Here is a 21,154-nt window from a genome sequence, read left to right as displayed (position 1 = left end):
CCCAAGTTTAATAATAATAATAATAATAATAATAATAATAATAATAATAATTTATTATTTATACCCCACCCATCTTGCTGGGTTTCCCCAGCCACTCTGGGTGGCTTCCAACAAAACACTAAAATACAATAACCTATTAAACATTAAAAGCTTCCCTAAAATGAATCTTCCAACTAGTGTGTGTGTGTGTGTGTGTGTGTGTGTGTGTGTGTGTGTGTTATAAGCAGATTATAAGAAGAATGAAGGGGGGTTATCTATCTAGTGGTGTGCTGGTAGAAGGCTCTTTAATACAATGGAGGCTTCTGTCAACAGAATGGGGAGGGAGGTGATTTTTGCTGATTCTCCCAGACCCTTCAGCCTTTTGTCAATGTCCAATAGCAGAAGGGATGCTGTTGAACCCAAGAATTGTGTTCATCCCTTTTTGTATTTCAGTTCCCAGTAAGATTAGAACAAAAAGGAGAAGCCTATAAAATAAAGCAATATCCTATTGGCTCCCTGTGGCATTTATCAACACTGTTTTGCTGGTGTATGGCCCAATCAGCATACATATATAGTGGTACATCAGGTTAAGTACTTAATTCGTTCCGGAGGTCCGTTCTTAACCTGAAACTGTTCTTAACCTGAAACACCACTTTAGCTAATAGGGCCTTCTGCTACCACCACGCCGCCAGAGCACGATTTCTGTTCTCATCATGAAGAAAAGTTCTTAACCTGAAGCACTATTTCTGTGTTAGCGGAGTCTGTAACCTGAAGCGTATGTAACCTGAAGTGTATGTAACCCAAGGTACCACTGTACAGATTCTTTTGTGGAAGGGCAATCAGAGTGTTTAACACTTTCTGTACAAGTGCCTTCTCTTAGGGTTATCTTGTTGCGAATTCCTCGCGGCGCTTTTTAGTGAAACGCTCAGAGTCCCAGGTTTCTTTTCAGTGCAGTCTTTTTAATGTGAGCTATATACAAGTATTTACAAAAACAGTCCATCCAGAGTACCTGCTCCTTAAGGCAAATGAATACTCTCCACCACAGCATCACCACACCACAGCACAACTACCACACAACCACAACTACTGTTGAACAGGCTTTCCTTTTAAAACAGGTGATAGCCAATCACATTCCCGCTGAGTCACTCTGACCCAGTACTTCACAGAGTATTGCATCAGCCTATTGAAGCCTGCAGACTTACTCATCATCCTGCGAATCCCAACATATCTTTGTGCAGGGAGCAAGTTGGTCTCATATTATGAAAACCAAGGATTCAAAAATTACTCAGAGCTCAGAAACAAGCAGGATGTAGAGTATGGCTGTGCAGCAGAAAAGATTCCATATTCCATCAGGTGCAATGAATTGGAAAGCCACAAAATAATACCCTAACTCAGGAAATATAGTATGGAACTGGCCAGGGGGCTACATTTCAATACAGAGATGTTCATGAAGGGACCCAGGGTCAAGGAGCTTAAGATTCTTCATAATGAACATGATGGAAGTCAGTGGTGCACAGCAGGAACATCCGTATTAAGTGGGTGGAATGAAGACATGATCATTAGGCCTATACAAAGGGAAGTTCTTGATTGCCAGGTTTTATTTTAGATACCTAAAATGGACTTACTAACTGGTTAGCCAGTTCACTAGGTACCTCCTAATCATTCCCCCCCCCCCCCGAGGACTGAGAATGCAATTATGCTACTGATAGGTAATGCCAGTTTTTCTCCTTTGGCATTCTGCCACCTGGACTTCTCCAAGGACATTCTCTCCATGGGCCTCCTTATCAAGCCATTGCCAAGAAAAATGAAATCATGTTTGCAGTTGGCAGCAGGACACAGTTTTTAGCAGTGTTTTCACTTGCATCAGATACAGATCAAATTTGTGTGGATAATTTTCACCCATCTGGCTTTTCCTTTGGGGATTCAGATGGTTTAACCCCAGCAACACTTCCCTGTATTAATTGTAAAAAAAGGTATTTAATGTTAGTTGCACCTAAGGAATGAAGTGTATGGATATGCATCTCATTCACATAAAACGTATGCTTTTTGCTTCATTTACCCTTCTTTTTAATGTGCAGATGGGATCTCTAGGGAATATAAAATCTGTGCTCTTTTATCTTCAGTTGTAATGTGAACTTTGCACACTGCAGGAATAGATGTGAAGCTCAGTGAAAAGTACACTTCCATATTTCAATTCAGAGTAGTTCAATAATTTATTAATCATGAATGACACTCCCCCCCCCCCATTGCCCAGACTGCCCTATCCAGGTGGGAAATCAAGCTAATTTGTTACAGTAGTTTTTTCTATCTCCTTTCCTGGATGCAAAGTGAATGCAAAACTCAACTCCCCTTTAAGTTAAAGAATAAGTTTATCATGGAAAACAAAGTCATAAGCCAGGCGAAGTCCCTTCACACCCATTCCTTCAGTGAACTTGCAGAATGGCAGAAGCAGGAGGCGATTTGAGGATCAACTCTTCTAGCATTGACAACGAGGCAACAGAGGCAACTTTTTGCACATTTTTCACTCATTTGTGTATAATATAACTGAAACCACTGTATAATTTAACCTGGAATAATTAAAGCTCTCTCATCCTGCCACATTGATTAGTGGGAGAAGCAGATGGGGAAGAAGGCATGAAGTCACACCAAGAAGCAAGATTAATGAAACACAAGCCAGTGTTATTTGTATAAACTATAGTTAGAAATGCAGGGTGTTAGAGTTCAGAATACACAAAATGTTCCTCAGGCCAAACAGACAAGAGAGTATTGAGCATCCAGACTGAGTTCAGTGTAACACAAAAGCTCTCAACCTATACTTTGTATTACCTCAATTTTCTCTGTGCGTCTTGTACTATGAGACCAATGTGCTTACCAAGAGTGTTGCTATACAATTATTCCTATTATCCCCAGCCAGCATGGCCAAAGATGATGGGGGCTGTCATCATAGAATCATAGAGTTGGAAGAGACCCTGAGGGCCACCCAACCCCATTGCAACATACAAATCCAACATTCCTGGGAGATCAGCAAGTGTGGTCATCTTTGCTTGAGATCTGGAATAGCTGCTGATTATTGCTATGTTTTTATGTGTCTTTGGGTTGGCAGTGGGCTTCTCATTAGGAAAGGTGAGAGCCTACATCCTGGGAGGAAAGTGACTTATATTAATTTGCTGCCATTTTTTTTTTAAAAAAAAGACAAACAAAGCAAGCAGCCATGCTCCGAGTTGCTGCTTCTGTTTTGCGTTTTGTCTTTCTCTTTTTCTCCTTGCTCTTCATTCTTTTAGCGAAGAGGAAGCCCAAGCTCCTGTGAATGTCGAAGAGAAATCTGTTTAATTAATGTCAAACAATGTATGCCTTTTAAGGAAGAGATGATGAGATTGCTGTGCTCATATTGGGTCTCTGAGGGTTTGTCCGTCCAAGAGCTGAATCTTGACGAGAAAAGCAGCTGGTTAATGAGAACTCTTTTAAGTGGGGAAGCACTGCTTTCCAAGGATTATACTTTTGCCCTGGAAGCTTTGCATTTTCACAGGGCTCTCCATTCCGTTTTGATTTGTTCTGAGGCAAGGTAAAGCTCCTTCTAAGAAAAAAAGGATATAAAGAGACTATTCCTTTATGATGGATGGAACAAGACACTTCCTTGTTTCCTCCTTGAAGGGGTCCCCCATTAGAATAGAGATCAAATGAACCAGCACATTTGATGGCAACACCACATACTCCTTCAGCCCTTTTGATGTCTCTCCCCAGCTCCTACAAGGATCTCTTGCCCAATATATTATGCACATATAAGAAGAGTAAATGAGAGAAAAACTAAAGGGCTTGCCCTGGGAAGCCCAGGCACAGTTGTGCTCGCTGCTTAAGTGGCCCCTGATTGGTTGGGACCATGCCGTGTAGGAGAATTAAATGGCATCAGAGAAGTGGGAGGGAGAAGGAACGCAGTGGCCTCGTTTGCACATAATGTTGGGCCAAACTATGGCTGGTCATGAATGAGTAAGGGGGCTGGTGCCTGCAGAGAAAATTGCAACTGCTTCAGTTCTCTCCCAGCCCTGATGCTGTGCTACCCAGACGCAGACCATGATTTGACTTAGCATTACTTGTGAACCTGAGCTCGTGCTTTTTCCACCCTAAACAAACCACAAGCAGTCTACCAAGAACAAACCTTGTTTCAGGGAAAGGGGAATCTGCACATTGGGGTGCCACAATAGAGAAGCTTGTGCCACCATCCAACAAACCGATCCCAGTGGCGAGACAACAAGAAGAGCACCCTTTGCCTCATTTTCATGACAGCTAATATGGGACACAGTCTCTAGATGGCTTTGATTCAGAGCTGAGCTTCTGCATCACTAAGTGGACACATGAGAGCTTCAGAGATAAACCAGTGCAAGCATACCTATATATTCTGAAATGAATACATCAATCAAGCTCTTTAAGCTTGGTAAATCATTCCAAACTCACACGTCTGGACCCATATCCATTTCATCCCAATGATATGATATACCATTATTTGTATGCTGCACATTTTCTATTCGCCCCCGCCCCCAAGTAATTCATTATATACAACTCAAATAAGTGTTGAGATACTTGCACCTCTCTCCACTACCTAGAAGAGCTTGTCCTTGGGTACTTATCTTTCCTGATATTCAGGTTATACTTTCTCAGTTTTCTCTTGTTAACACCTTCCTACTGATACAAGATTGCTTGAACCAGAGAGCCTGGGTATAGTGAGATAAGTGCCTGGCTTTTATTTTGCATTTCCTCGCCTTTGTGCGTCTGTCAGACCTTTCGTCTTATTTCAATGCAATTTTGCAAAAGCATTAAACACCCAGGTGAAAGTGCTCAAGTCTCCCTTGTTTAATTGGCACTTCAGTGCAGTTCTTGCCAAGGTCTTCTTTGCGTGTTGAACTGGGTCCTGCTCTAGCAAGCTAAATGCACTTTAATTGTTTGCGATGTATTACGGATTCCAACCTGACTGCCGTGCTGGTTACTAAGAATATGCTAGACAATTTCAGCGGCTTGGTAACTTGCAAATCCTGCCGAGTAAGAAGACCAAAATATGCCCTGCTAGCAAATTTGCCTTCAGTTGAACTGATAGGTTCCTGCTAGCATGGGGAAAAATTTACATGGTTACGATGATTAATAAACATAATAGGATCTGAGCAGTAGAATTCTGAGTATCCCGAAAAGCACCCCGTCAGAACTACTGTACTCAGCAGAAGGCCTGTAATGGAACGGTGGGTATCCATGAAATAGGAAAATTAAAATTCTGGGGAAGAATAGGCTAGCAGATAGTAATGCTGTTTGGGCATTTCTGGGTCTCTTTACTTTCCAAAAGAACAGGCTTTTTTGGAGGTCAATTTCTCCCTTTATTAAGCAATTGCTTAATAAGTTCCCAGTCTTTGTACAGAACAGGGCTAAAAATAAATAAAAGGCTATCATCTATATTTACTAGAGATTACACGCAAGAGAACAAAGGGATGGTGATGAATTGGGAGGAAGGTAGCAAACTGTGTGTGTCCTGTGTGTTATTTCAGGTGGAAATTGTTTTATCATTTGATTCATATTCTCAGACTGCTGGATTAACAGAACGAATAGGAGGTTTGCTTGTCACAAAGGAGTTCATGACCGCATTCAGAGATTCATTGGTGTTAATTTAAATGGCAGAAGTATTAGATGTTTTCATTGTCAGAGTTTATGGACTGGGTTCCTTATATATTTTGTCTCTGAATATATTTAATTGGAGTCTCTTAGAAGTTGGTGGTTTGGGCTTGCTTCTGCCATTACAGTCTGCTCCTCATACACCAGACACTCAAATGCAAACTCACTTTGTCCATTATGACACATGACTGGTACAAGCAATTGTTCTGGTGCTAGCAAAAATGACTAGCGGCAGTTTCCTGCAACTCAGTCTGGATTAACTGAATTCTAAAGATGCAATCATATGCATGCTTATTTAAAAAGAAATCCCACCATTTTCAATGGTAACTACCATAAGTGCCAACTCCCTGGGCTGGGCACCCACAAATTTTGGCGCCAGGACCATGCAGGCTGCATTGCACCCACAGCTCCGGGAAACCATGGTCGCAGGGTCAAGGGCACTCCTGGTAATTACCCCCATGCAACTAAGGACAGGATTGAAGACTACAGTTCTGAATGCATTACTAGGGATTAAAGCAAGTTAAACACAGCAGTACTTACATCCAAGCAAACATGCATTAACTGCACTGTGAATAAGCTATAGAATAGGCCACAAATTGAAAACACGTGAAATGAGTATGTTTTGCGTCTTGTTCTCTGCACATAAGAATCACATTGTGATTCCCTTTCTGATACATTCTAATTTAGGTCTGTCCTAAAGTATGTGTACTATACAGCACATGCATATAGCATCAGTCTGCACTGCTATGAAAATCTTTAGGAGCTGAGCATCTTTTTAAGTTTTGAGAAGTACAGTTTAAAGGTTATATAGGACCATTGAGTCTAAGCCTGTTTGTGTCTTGAGGGAAAAGGTGGCTCAGTGGCTCTGCTGCCGATAACTGGACTTGGACCTTGGAGACTGCTTGCTCCACATCAGGATCAAAAATCTGATCTTCTCCATCATGAACAAGTAACTGGCCTGTACCTATAACTCACTTAATTTCACATATATAAACAGAGGAGAAGCTTATTAAATGCAGTGATTAAAGTAAGCAATATTGTTCCAAGGTATTATAGGGATAAACTCTTTGTGTATTGTGGAGCGGCTGGTAGTTTTATTCTTTCCTCAACTCATAATTCAAAAAGTTTCCTGTACTTTGTCAAGGTGTAGTCAAATTTATAGGGCTTATGAGTTACAATGTAGGGTGGATATATATTGTTTACAAGGATTCTGATTTGTGAAATGCCCCTACAGGGAAAATCCATTAGGTGCCCCACCCTACAATATCCTTTCACAGATACACAAAACAGTGCATGTCTTCATGTCAAATTCCATCTTGCTGGGCACTTAAGTGCCGTGACAGACCTATCATTATAATTGGGTGTAATTAGCACTCATGGGGACTCTGATATGCACCATGTGCAGCCAAGTGGCTCTTGGGAAGATGTGTGAGTATTTTCCATAGTTTGTCTTCTCAGAACCTGCAGTGAGTAGAACGAATGCAATTTTTAAAAGCGATCCTTAAATTCTTCCATTTGTGAGTTGAACAAAAGCCTTTGTTGGCTAGATTCTATTTTTCATTTTAAAGTGGCTTTCTTCCAGTTTGCATATAGCATTAACCACATTCCTAGGTGACTCAGTCCAACTAACAAGCACAACTAGGGAAGAGCTAGACATGCTGCTCAACACAGGGCTGAAAATGGCAGCCTCATGTCTCCCTCTCCTTACAATGCTTAGACAGACAGAATTTCATTTCTCCGCATTTCTCTGCCCTGCCAGTGATGTGCACAAAGGGAAATGCATGATGTGACAATGCCATGCCATGAGCAATTTGCCTAAATGCTCAGGGAAGAGATGGGAGAACTTGGCACTGCCTACTGTTTTAGGCAGCAGTTGCCGGTCAAGCATCACAGTCTACTTCTACCACGAATGTTACTAGTGAAAAATGTCCTGGGGCAAAGGGCACATGCAAGGTATTGCAAGTGGGAACAGCTCATCCGATGCTTTAGAGTCACACTGCCAGCCATCTGTTTCATGCACTGATTTACACCGTGTAATGTTGTGAGCTGGCATAATGCGAAATCTAGTAGCTTACTAATAATTGAGGACAGAAGATCGTTGAGGGCTCCGTCATTCAAAGAGGACTGTTTGAATTACCTGCACATTGAGAGAAGCCCTGTTAATTCATTATTAGAGACAGCGCTAATTAATACAAAGAGATGGTTTGTGTTATTGTGGCAAGCAGACACGGCATAAACATTGCAGAAGTCTTACGCCCACCGCAGTAGAATCTAGGAACAATCTTGAGGCTAGGCAAAGGAAGACATTGCAAAATGATGAAGCCTGTATAGCAACAGTTACAAAGAGTAATGGGAAGTGTTTAAGAAGGCATAAAGGTGCTAATCATAGGGAATGGATTAGGGACACAAAAAAGGCAAAGCAGCTGAAGGAAATTGGAGTACAAAATGGCAATGATAATTATTTAAATGAGATAGGCTGTTTTGGGAGGGGGGAAGGCTAGGTAACAATGTGAGAAGAACTATGCTGGATCAGACCAAAAGTTGACCTAGTTCAGCATGTGATTTCCTCCTCTGGGATGCCCCAAAGCAGGTCATGAAGGGAACAAATCCTGTTGTGTTGTTGTTCTTATCCTCCTCAGCAATTGGTATTCAGTGACACAGGCTGCATTCAAATGGCAGTTTGTTCCATTTTCATGATGTTTCTCTAACAGTTAAGTTCTGAATTATATTTGAGCTTTCACACAGCATAAAAGCCACTCCTCATTTCTGTGTTATTTGATTCCAGAAAAAAACAAATAATATGGGAACAAGCACCAAATATGCATTATATTCCACAATACTTCCGGAAGTGGCTTTCACATGATGTGAAAACTCAAATATAATGTGGAAATTAACAGTTTGGGAAATGCCCTGAAATGAATTGGGACTTAATTCCAGTTAAACATTCAAAATATTGAGCTGTTCATGAGTCTTATTTTCTCGGCTGAATATTCTGGCCTCTTGCAAAGCTTTCAGAAAAGGAAGTCATCCCCTACCTTTCTATATCAGTCATTGGAAGGCAAGTTATTTCTCCAGATCACGCACTGAACAACCACACCTTATCTCCATGTGCAGCTAGCTGGTTGATTCCCATGGATGTATTGTTAACTGAATTGGGTTTTTTGTTTTTCTTTAGAAGCAACACAGCTTCTGATACTGCTCTGACTTGTGTTAGTGATAATGGAATCATGGGTGCATGATAAAACCTACTAGCTGTCTTTATTGCAAATGCTTCTTGTCTTTAGTTGGAGATGGGCACCTGAAGCACAGATTAACTAAATGGGTACAGCAAAGCCTATCACCTGTGATTTATCTTTCCCTAAAAGGAAGTACCACTTATCTGTTTGTGGTTCCCTTGTTAATCCCATGCACATTCACTTAGGATAACCAGAAATAGCATGAATATTCATTTCAACAGTGCTTGGAAGGCGTTTATTCTATTCTAAAAGGCCATAATAATCTGCATAGCAAATGCTCTTTAAGGCAAAGGCAGAAAAGTCTACATTCAGTGACGGGATTGGCTGCTGGTCAGAGATTTGATGGACTTGGCAAATGTATATCCTCCCCCCCAATTAAAGCCTTTCTGGTCTTCCTTCCCTCCAGGTAAGGGAAGTTATATGGCAGATTCACCAGTCAGGAGCTGAAAACTATAATATGCCAGGCTCTGTGGGAAGATTTTAATGTACATTTTAGAGATGTGGAATGAATTTCAATGCAAAAGAAGCCTAACTGGGTTGTTCATCACAATATATAAAAGGCTTTTAGAGACGATGCATTATCTGCCTTGTGCTATTATGCAGTAGAGTCTGAAAATGTTCATGCATATCTCTTTAGCGTTTGCTTTGTTATTAATTCATTTTGTTCACAGCTTTAATTCAGGGTGACACAGCCCCCACCCCACCCCCTAGGCCTTGGACTTCATCACTCTCACAAATGGAATATCGTAGTTAGACACAGTGTTATCTGCTACAATTGCAATGCTACTGCAGCTGGGTAGGCTAACTCGTAGATTTCTCTTGTTCTGTTTTGAAGCTGGTGCCACATATATATTTGGGAAAAGTGGAGGCCTCATCCTTTACACCTGGCCAGCAAATGACAGGCCCAGCACGAGGACGGACCGCCTTGCTGTCGGGTTCAGCACAACAGTGAAAGATGGCATCTTGGTTCGGATCGACAGTGCGCCTGGCCTTACTGACTTCCTGCAGCTTCACATAGTGAGTACAAGACTCTTGACCTTTCTGTACGCCTCACTTCCTCTGCTGGCTTTGCTCCATTTTCTACAAACCAGGAGTCTTAGCAAAAGACAAAAAACAACCCCTAGACACGTACACACTTTAATCTAATTGGCCCAAAGTACAGCACATAGGAATAAATACACAATATCCGAGCCATGCAGAGAATTTGTGATTGGATTGAATTGAATACTGCCATTTCCCCGCAGTTATCGTAATTCTTTATAAAGTGTTATAACTGTGCGCATCAGCCTAAAGTTGCTGTACTAGTTGGGGGTTTGATTTGGTTTACTTGTTTTTGGTTATTCTTTTTTCTTTTTAAAGGTATACACCACCTTTCCACAGTTCGGTGCTCACTCCATGGAAATGCTCTGCATATTTTAGAGCCTTGGCAGCTGGTGCCTATAGAGTTGGTGGCTGTGTTTGCAATGGCTGCCGCCCATATATTGAGTTGGAATGACAAGATTGGCAAAAACAACCTACACGGTCTGTTATTTAGATTAAGACTTCAGTGATATTTCTTTGAAATCAGCAAGTGGCCGAAAATGGTTTTGATACAAAATTCTGATTTGGTAACGTGTGTACAGTGTGTTGGACCTAGCGGCACAGCGGCAATATATACTGTTTATTGTTTATCCAATGAGATCGATTTCTTCTTTGTCCTAGTCTATCAGATGAGAGCAGTTGCAACAAATCTGGTTTTATGTGCAACGGAATCCTATATAGTGTCAGCTTGATTGGGTGATAAATCATGGCTTGATCATGGATTCCCAGTGAGCTGCATATCTGAGGGTTCAGTATGCCATCTTAGTTGGACAAATTTAAGGTTGATTTGTTAGCAGTACTATACATGTTTTAACTCATAAATAAAATGCACTCAATCAATTGGCCCTTACTCCCAGGTAAGTGTGCACAGGATTGCAACCCTAATTCATGTAACCTCATGTAGATAAGCATGTTATCAGTGTATCCCTTTATCATGATGTTGTGCTACTATATGTGCATAATGCACCTATTATGCTTATAGAATCATAGAACTGTACAGTTGGAAGGGCATGGTTTATTTTGAGGCAGAAGGCAACCAAATAACCTAAGCCCATTAATTTTCATGGGTTTGTTCTGAGGATCCCACCAGTGAGGTTTGCAGAGCCTAGTTGCTCATATCAGCTGCAGCACAAAGTGGGGGCCCAAATCAGGCCCAGCAGATCCTGGACTGGTTCAGCCCTCCCTCCTCCCCACATGTGTCCTTCCTACATGTTTGGTGGGTAGTGACAGGCTGACTCAGCCAGCAGAACTGAGCAGAAGGATATCTCTGATGAAACACCCTCCCCAGCCCGGCATAAAGAGTTCATCCCACATCTCTGCCAGTTGGGTATCATCCCATATGTTTCATGCTATTATACCAATACAGTGGTGCCTCGCAAGACGAAAATAATCCGTTCCGCGAGTCTCTTCGTCTAGCGGTTTTTTCGTCTTGCGAAGCATCCCTATTAGCGGCTTAGCGGATTAGCGCTATTAGCGGCTAAGTGGCTATTAGCGGCTTAGCGGCTTAGAAAAAGGGGGGGAGGGGAAAAACTTGCAAGACTTGCAAGACATTTTCGTCTTGCGAAGCAAGCCCATAGGGAAATTCGTCTTGCGAAGCGCCTCGAAAAACGGAAAACCCTTTCGTCTAGCGGGTTTTTCATCTTGCGAGGCATTCGTCTTGCGGGGCACCACTGTAGTGCTTATTAATTTATTCTAGGTGTATACTCTGCTTTTCAAGGCAAAAGGCCTTCACAAAGCAGCTTGCAATATAGCTAAGCTTGTACGAGCACAATTTAAAGACAATAAAAAATCAATTAAGAAACAGTTCTCTAGCCGCCTCTCTTCCAGTTCTTTGCCTAAAAATAGATTTTCCCTAGGCTTAGATTACTGTGCTGTAGAAAGAATTTAGAGAAGAACGTGGATGGAACACAAGAAATATCAAAGAGGCTAAAAAGGAGGGCAGAGCCTGCCAGGCGAATCACAACAATGAAGGATAGGTTTCTGCTGTGAAAATAATAAACCTGAAAATGGGTTGGCGCATTCAGCAGGGACTGTTGTCTCAGAATTTTTGTGATCCCTCCGCAGGAGCACCTCTGTTTCTGCCTAACCCATGGGACCAGTTTGGGTCAGGTCTGGGAGAGCCACATCATCCAATGTGCAGAGTGGGGAGCAAGTGTACAGAACTCTTCTCCCTACATGCCATCCCTGCATGTGGCAGCCATCATGTTCCCATCGTTCACAGGTATAAAGTGATGAGATCCGGATAGATATCAACTAAATATGATGCTGGCTTTCCAACTCACGTTGGACATCCCTCCTCGATAACCTCCCTCTTGACATCTTGCAGACAGCTCCGGGGAATAGCCGGACGTTTATTACCACATAATTTCCTTATTTGCATACTGGTTGAGGGGAATACAAAAAGGTATCTTATTAATTTCTTTTGTAGATGTAATTTATGGAAAATCCATTTGGACTCATTTTTTAATTATGAGCCCTTTAGACACTCTGGAGATTTATGTGCTCAGGCATCTGTTTTGTATGACAAGAATCTATAACCTCTGAAACCTTTTCCCTGCTGATTTACAGTGCAGATGTGAGTGAGCTGGCAGCCCAGGGAAAATGAATGGCGCACCCTCCAGAATCACGCGGCTCATGAATTTCTAGGCATTTATGTTGTGCAGGGCTGAATCTAGAAGAGAGAGAAAGGAGAGAAGGAGAGATGTGGGGCGGGGAGAGAGTCAACTGCTTGGTGCCACAGAGAAGGCTTCTGGTGCATTTGGGTGGCACAGCCTTTTGGGATAGTAAATAATAGGGGCAATACCCACAACATGGGTAGACTGCGAGGTTTCAACTGGGGACCAGGGCATCTGCACATGCCCTCACCTTACCTCACCACAGCTGCCACCTTGTGATTTACAGTATGTAAAAATGCTCATCGAGAGTAAACAGAGAGTGAGCGGGACAGCTGTGGCTTATGATGGATATTGTGCTGCTGATGTCTACAGGGAGAGATAAATCACCTGCCTGTGCAGTGAAGCTTTATTTTGCTGTCTTTCATTTGGGTATTTATTGCAAACTATCAGTGCAGCCCTATCTTATCCCCAGTAGAGTTATAAAAGAAGTCGATTGGCTCCAATTCCACAGATGGCTTGGGAGGGCAGGTGAAGCTTGAGGGTGGGAGTAGCCACTTTTAGCTCCTGTAATGCAGCCGACGCAAGAAAATTCCCTTGGTCTTCTGTGTGACTAGATGGAAAGGAGAACTGGAATCCTAGGTGGCAAAGAGATGCCCATAAGATGGAATTTTAGCAGGGGAAGTGTGTCATCATACATTTAAAGCACACAGCTTCCCCCCTAAAGAATAATGGGAAATGTGGTTTACCCCTCACAGAGCTACAGTTCCAATTATCCTTAACCAACTACAGTTCCCAGGATTCTTGGGGGGGAAGTATGTGGTGCAAGAGACAGAGAGACCTGGGAATTAGCTGAAGGCAGGAAGTGGGGCTTGTTTCTGGGGTTCAGACAGTTTGCTGCCTGGTAAGAGCACTTGCCCCTGTAACACTCTGTTGTAAATAAAGCAATTGCAAAAATGGCATAAGCCTCTAATAGTCTCTCCTCCAATTTAAACCAAACTTGGTTCATGTTGCCTCTGGAATCTCCTATATTTGAGAAAGTGAGGAGACAGCATCAGCATTAAGCTTCAAGGATGTGACCAGTGGCAGACCTTCGGCTTTAAAATTTCAGTGGTGCCCAGTGCAAGGCCAAAATTTGGTGCCCCCTGCCACCTCTCACCTTCCCTTCTGCACAATTGACTCTGTTAAAGTTGTGAAAACTTGCAGGGCCCTCTAGTGTTGGCGCCCAGTGCAGCAGAACCGGTTGCACTGCCCCCAAACAGTTTACATGTCTGAAACTAACCCAAACTGTGTCTGAGTGTTGAGACACAGTGATAGTTTTTAGAGTCAGCCAGTGGAATAAAAGAAACATTCAAGAGAAATTATCAATATATTCTGCTTGAGTGGTAATGGGCTATATAAGAACAGCATGGAAGTGCCTATGTTAATATTCTGTTTTTAATAATGTGACATTCAGGAAAATAGTATGTTGATGTTTATGGTTGTTTGCTTTAAGTTTAAGAGCTTTTTGATTTTGTTAGTCAGCTGTGTGAATAGAGTTGGCCTACTGAGGATATTTCAGCCTGCATTAGGGTTGCTACCTATTTTTTCTGACCCTGCTCATTCACCCTTAGGAGCAACCCAGAAATTTGGCAGGTTATATCTCTCCTGGCATGGAGATCAGGCTGGGAGCTGGGTGCACACAGCCCCCAATGTTATTCTTTGTAGCTAAGGCTGTTTGCCATTATGCCACTTCAAATTGTCTTGCTGACCCTCCAAACAAGCCTGAATCCCATCTTTGTTGCCGCTAGTACACCAGGTGTATAGCTCAGTGCAGCAGTGCAAGAAATAACTCTGTGACGCCCTGTAGCTAAAGATGATGGATTTCTGATCCCCAGCTGCATTCAACCAGCATGGAGGCTCAGTGCACTGATATGGGGATTCATTAACCACCCACTCAATAGACATCATATGCTTAAATCCTTGTGCTTCCAACTGCTGAATGCTGAAAACTTCTTAATGCTTAATGGATATATAGCAAAAGAAACTCTAAGGCTGAATTGCCACCAAGGGAAAAACTGCTGTGTTGGGCTAGTAGCTTGTGAGGCAGAGGGTTCAGGTCTGGGAGCAATGACGGAATTTCTCCTCCTTTGGGCAAATGCGATTAGTTACTAAAGGGGGGGGGGGGAATGGGTGGCTAATAATGCTACGTAATTCTGTGTAATTCTGTGAAATGGTCTTGAATAGCACTGGCAATTCAACAAGGATCTTTTACTGGCAAGCTAGTTAGCTGCATTTATGTCCCTGGGAACCTCAGAGAGAGAGAGAGAGAGAGTGTGATTTATCAGTGCATCTCTGTCCTAGGAAAAACCATACCTGTTGATTTCTGTCTGATGCTAGAGTTTCCACATAGCAGCTCTTTTAGGAAAGTACCAGATTGCTTAGGAGTATAATGTAAAGGATTATATTCTCTAGGAATCCTTTCTAACCCAGGATAAACTCAGCAATTGGAGGGAGGGAGTTGGGGGGAATGGTGGAAAAGGACAAATTCTTACTAGCAACCCAGAAGTTGCAATATCATAAAGGAGAGTAAGAGCACATTTTCTCACTGCTAAAATTAAGGGCCGGGGGGGGGGGGGGGGAGCTGAGGTAACATATGAGTAATTTTATCCCATGTGGTAACCACAGATATTTGTTGAATATACTAAACTGCTCTCATGCAGAAGCTATTGGGATCATTCTCTCTTATCACATTAGCCAGTTCTCTTACAGTACAAAGCAAGCTGTGGAGGTTTTAAGCTTACACCTTTGCTGTAAAGTAATTGTATGTAAACTGCATGCTAAAATACAGTTCTGAAAGCACTGCTGAAAAATTCCATTGACTTCATTTGGGCTGTATGAATGTATCTGGATTGTGCCCAGAAATATTCAGGATAAGTGTATGCTTTCCCCTGGCTTCCTCTCTTGCACTTGCACAAATAATTGCCCACAAAGAGAAACAGAATTAAATTTGGCTATAATCAAAGCTTCTAGCTTCTTAGATTTTAGTCACCACCTGCATTGCAGCATCCCCAAAAATCAAAATCCCAGCCTCGTTGCTAGTGGATGGCAGCAGGGTGCAGCAATAATTCAGTGACCACTTAAGCACCGAAAGCTGCCTTTTGGAGGAAATTAAATAGGGCAATTATTAGTTTAATTTACCCCTGGCTTGATGTCTGATGTGCCCATTGCATCAAAGGTTAACCGCTGCTTGATGCAATGTCAGACTGCATTGAAATTGTTCCAGGCCCTGATTAACTATTAAATGTGTTTTTTAAAGGCAGACTAATAGCATTAATTACTAAAAGGAGGTAAATGAAGTTCAGTCACATTAAAATCATAATATAGTTACACACAATGTCTTTCTTCCCATAGGGTCCTTAAAGTACTTTGCAAAGAACAAGTCCAAGGGATCCCTCTTCACTAAGATGCCATCACATTTGCAGCTCTTTAGTAACATGCAAAGAATGGCATTTTAAAATATTATCTAATTAATCCCCACAACATCTCTCCCAGAGAGATAAATACGAGTATTGTGTCTTGTCAGAAAGACAGAGAAAAGCGTGGTTTATGCGCACAGAGAGCAGTGCATCTGGGGTATCTGAAGAAGTGTGCATGCACACGAAAGCTCATACCAAGAACTGACTTAGTTGGTCTTTAAGGTGCTACTGGAAGGAATTTGTTTTGTTTTGACTATGGCAGACCAACACGGCTACCTATCTGTAACTGGAACTATGGAAGGCACCACATTGAGCCGCATGAAATGGAAGTCCATCAACCTGGTATCTGAAGAAGTGTGCATGCACACGAAAGCTCATACCAAGAACTGACTTAGTTGGTCTTTAAGGTGCTACTGGAAGGAATTTGTTTAGCTTAATTAAACCTACCTATTTAAAGTGGTGAAAACCTTCTCATAAAACCCTCTTATTTAGTTGAAGTCTGACATTTTTGTGAAGCTGAAATCTTTTCTTAATTGACACGAGGTAAATGGAAATAATCCTTTCTTAATCCGAGAGGGGTTGCTCTGCAGAGGTTTGGGCTGCTTTAATAAAATTGATTTACAATTCACATTCTCAGCTGAATAGGTGCAACTGTTTTTGTTGGGGGTGTGCATGTAGACAAATAACACAGATAGGAACAAGACCTAACCACAACACTTCCTGGCTTCACATCAGCTCCTTTGGGATGACATTGCTGTCCTTGGAGATCTTTCAGACATATAGGGACAAAAGCAGGATTTGCTTAGCAAGGGAGATCTTTTGGGATCACAGCCTGGGGTGGTATAATTTGCACTAAGAGGCACCCCCCCCCTTTAGTTAACATCATAATATATAAAACATAATTGAACTGGAAAGCTTCTGGTTAATAGGAAGAGCTTGTGTTAAAACAGGCTGATTTTCTGACCTCTCTGTTTAAAAGTTGAGATGGGTAAAACAAAAACAATTCCATTCTCTGCTGTTGTTTAGTGGGTGAAATTTTGTGTGTGTGTGTGTGTGTGTGTGTGTGTGTGTCTTTGCAGCCCCTCCCTGCAGTACAAGAACCAGGCAGCTCTCCTGCTTTCTTTCCCAGTTTCATATACCTGGTGCTTATTATTTGAGTGAGTTGTGGCTTCCCATGAGGTAGTTCATAATCTAGGGTAGGATATAACAGTAGCAGAGGATATTTCTCATCTGAAGCAGATGATAACACAAGTTGCTCACTTTAAGCCCAAATTTACCTCTGCTGCTCACAAGCCTGATAATGGCTTATTTTTTTTGTTATTGCTGTCAATTACTGAACCCAGAAAAACAGCCTCTTGAACATAAACCTGCAGAGTTAGAGGCAGCCTGGCAAAGAAATGAATCTCATATGCTTGCACCTTTCCCTCAGCCATATGATGATGGATGAGATGCACTTTCTTACTCTGTTGACGTGCGCTCACCACACGTTAAGGGTGTCAGTTTCTTTTACATGCGGGTCTTGACTAGTCTTCTGAAACTTAAGGAAGGAGCATAAATGAAGGCAAGTAAGAGCTGTCTGACAGTGGAACAGACTGCAATGGAATATGGTGGATTCTCCTTCACTGGATGCTTCTAAACAGTGGTTGGATGGCCATCTGTCAGTAATTCTTTAGTTTTTATTCCTGCAATGAATTGCAACGTCCCTTAGGGTCCCTTCCAACTCTACAATTCTCTGATTCTGAGCTTCTTTCTGGAGGCTGCCTTTGACAAACCCGGGTTCTGGCACAGCCAACCTGCCCACTACGATTTCTTCCTAGCTGCAGTAGACCCACAGCTTACATGGGGACAGCACATAAAGCCAATATCATATATAGTTGAAACACCTTGGGTGCAATGGCAGCTGGGATTGCCAAAGTTTCCCCCCTGGATGCCTGCCCCCTTTTTATTTATTTATTTTAAAATAAATGACCTAGCACATAAAGCTGAATTCACACAAATTAAATGCACGTAACTTGCACATAATGCATGTAAGTTGTGGGTCTACTGTATTTTAACACCAGACTGAACTCATACAGTGGGATATGGAGTACAAAGGGGAGATTGTTTCTTGGCAAATTTTGTTTATTATTTATAGTTTTAATTAATGTATTTGTATGATGCTGAATGCCAAAATAGATTCCAAAGTTTGAAATAGTCTTCTAAGTGGTTTACAAAGTGTATGCCCTGGCATAAATTTGAAGGAGCTTGTGTGGAATGTAGGTGTTGCATTGCTTCCTAGTTTGCAAAGATCATGGAGCTGAATGGGTTCATCCACTGATTAAGTTGACTCTGTCATAAATTGTAGGAGAGGCATAGTTCAGTCCATGGCATTTACACTTAGCAGGACTGAGAGAGATATTTGCGTAAGACTATGGAGAGTAGCTGCTGGACCAGGGTGTAGATCAGAGATGGGGAACCTGTGGCCCTCCATACGCTGCTGAACTACAATTCCCATCATCCTTGACCATTGGCCACGCTGGCCGAGAATGTTGGGATCTGCTGTGTGGGATACCTTTAAAAACATGGAAATGGCATTTGAACATACATAATGCTGATCAGTGTGGTGCTGCTGAGTAGACATGGGAAATAAAAACAATGGTTTTAATTATTATTTTTTTAAGCAGAATTATTTATTACTTTGAGTAACCTAGTCTTTTTGCCCTGACTGATCAAAGCATTCTACTCCGCCCTAGCCCAAACTTTTTTGTTCTTAGATACATCCAATTCTGATGCATCCCACCACCTTCAGAGACTATGAATAATTTGCCTCCTGCATTTATATTGTTACCTTGAAGGTATTTATAGTGTGTGATCATATCACCTCTGAGCATTCTCCTCTTTCCTGTACTGTATAAATTTAGTTTTTTCAGTCTTGTTTTCTAAGTTTTATTCTGTAGCTACTGCACTCAATCATTTTTATCTGCTATTATTTCTCCCTAGTCCCTCATATAGTTTTCACTCTATAGAAACCTGAATTAAAGATAGAAACCTGATCTGGCAAGCTGTAGGCACAGTTGGCTTCCATGATCAGCTGTGGAAGGCACACACATACAAATGCATGTTGTTCCCTAACCACTTTTAGTGAAGCCTCAGCAGCATTTGCTGTGGAAGATCAATGGTGCAACCAGGTCATTTTCGATGCTGAACTTAATGGTCTTTCAAGGGACCCCTTTAAACAATAGTATTCAGTTGCAAAACATACAGTGAACATCCCGCACTCACACATTCCATGCTTTAGACTTCTACCTTCCAGAAACTACTGTAAAACAAAAAGTAGTAGAAGGAATTTGGCCTTCTCGGGCCGTCTTGGCATCCGCACCCTCCCTATGGAACACCCTCCCATCAGATGTCAAGGAAATAAAGAACTGCACAACTTTTGGAAGACATCTGTATTGGGAAGTTTTTAATGTTTGATGTTTTAGTATGTTCTCAGATATGCTGTGAGCTGCCCAGAGTGGCTGGGGAAACCCAGCCAGGTGGGTGGGTTATAAATAATAAAATTATTGTTAATATTATTATTGGCAACCCTGATGATATATTTTAAAAATACAAATGCCATATAAATACCACACACTTTTTCTTCTTCTGTTCCTTCCCTCGCTTTATTTTCTTTCTTCTCTCCCCATAACCTTGATGTCCTCTGCTCTGGGCCATTATTGGGGTCCAGGGATCACACACATGAAGTTGGTAGATGATTGGTGGAAGGACCCTGAGTGAGAGGCAAGGAAGGGAAGACCTCCCAGGGTACAAGACTGGGAGATGAAAGGAAAGTTTGGTGAATGCTGGGAGGGTCTACCACTTTTTGTGTGAGATAAAGGTTAAGAGCTGCCTTTGAGAAAACACTCTATTTTCTTCCACCCCTCTCTGTTTTTCTTTTTGTTTTGTTGCTTTTATCTTATTGAATTGTGAAAAAGATTTAATAAAATCTTACAAAAAAATAAAAATGAAATGTGCACCTGTAACCTATACCAAGATTTCCTCATGGAAATCTCCGTCTGGCTGTGATAAGGCTTCTAGTGACTAATAGTCATGATGGCTTTGCTCTGTCACCATTGCTGGAGGGAGTAAGCTTCTGAATATCAGTTGCTGGAAGCTGAAGGCAGTGAGATTGCTATTACTCTCAAATTCTGATTTCAGGCTTCCCATAGGCACCCGGTTGACCACTGTGAGGACAGAATGCTGGCCAAAATGGGTAATTGGCCAGCTACAGCTGTTTCTTCTGTGTTCATGAGTGGGGGCTGTGAGAGCAGTGATCCATGGGAAATATTCGCCTGCAAGCTTACCTGGGAGAAATGCGATGCAATCCTAAAACATAATAAAACATCCCCTAATCATGCTACTCTACTTCTGCAATTCCTTCATCTATCCACTTCCTTCCTTCCATTCTGTCTTCTCTTCTTTCCTGAAGTTGCACCCTTTATCTGGAAGTAAGTGCCACTGATCTCAGCAGGGTTTACTTCTGAGTAGACATCCAAAGGACCATGCAAAACATCTCTTTCATTACTAGTAGTACTTCAGGAGGTATTTGATCACATGGAGGTTCCAGTCACAGAGCAGGATTCTTAAGGTACTTCCAGGCTTCTAGGCTGTCACCTTTTATGGGTGGGATTCAGTCACCTGCTGGCAAATAGAAGTTGCACAATTCAAGTTGATTGGGTACTCTTGTGCCACAAATTATTCCCTCCACATCAAAATGGACTTTGAAATCAGGAAAGTGATGGGGAAATGCATTGGCAAATGTAGGACAACACTTGCTTAATGCAACATTGCACAACTCCACTCAGTAGCCAGCATTGTCAAACCTGCTTAGAAACCTCATACAGACAAATCAGGAGGAATGCTCATTCCTACTTCTGGAAATCTGGAAGTAGGAATGGGGGAGCAATTTGATTTAGTTTGCATTTAAAGGTGAACCTACCAAAAACTCATTTTCTAAAACAATACGTCCAACGAAACTCAGCCATCCTTTGAAATTATCACTTCTCAGAATTTTGCAATGCAGTTCTCCAATGTCTGGAGGGGAAAGTATGGGTTATCTATGCTTTAACATATGCTGTGGTAAACAGTGCAGATTTTTTTTTGGGGGGGGGATCTTGCTCAT

General features: G+C 41.9%; 1 protein-coding gene across 24 annotated transcripts in view; it reads left to right on the top strand.

Moving 5' to 3' along the window:
- NRXN3 (neurexin 3) overlaps window positions 1–21,154 on the top strand; it is a 1,212,171-nt gene that overhangs the window by 893,404 nt on the left and 297,613 nt on the right. For all 24 annotated transcript variants that reach the window (XM_081858018.1, XM_081858001.1, XM_081857999.1 and 21 more), the window contains one exon: window positions 9,700–9,881. In XM_081858018.1, the coding sequence (XP_081714144.1) occupies window positions 9,700–9,881 (182 nt within the window). The remainder of the gene's footprint in view (window positions 1–9,699; window positions 9,882–21,154) is intronic.

This window comes from Podarcis erhardii, assembly GCF_964252035.2.
Source record: "Podarcis erhardii genome assembly, chromosome: 1".
Taxonomy (NCBI): domain Eukaryota; kingdom Metazoa; phylum Chordata; class Lepidosauria; order Squamata; family Lacertidae; genus Podarcis; species Podarcis erhardii.
Note: the sequence above shows the minus strand (reverse complement) of the source record. Positions and strands in the feature narration are given on the sequence as shown.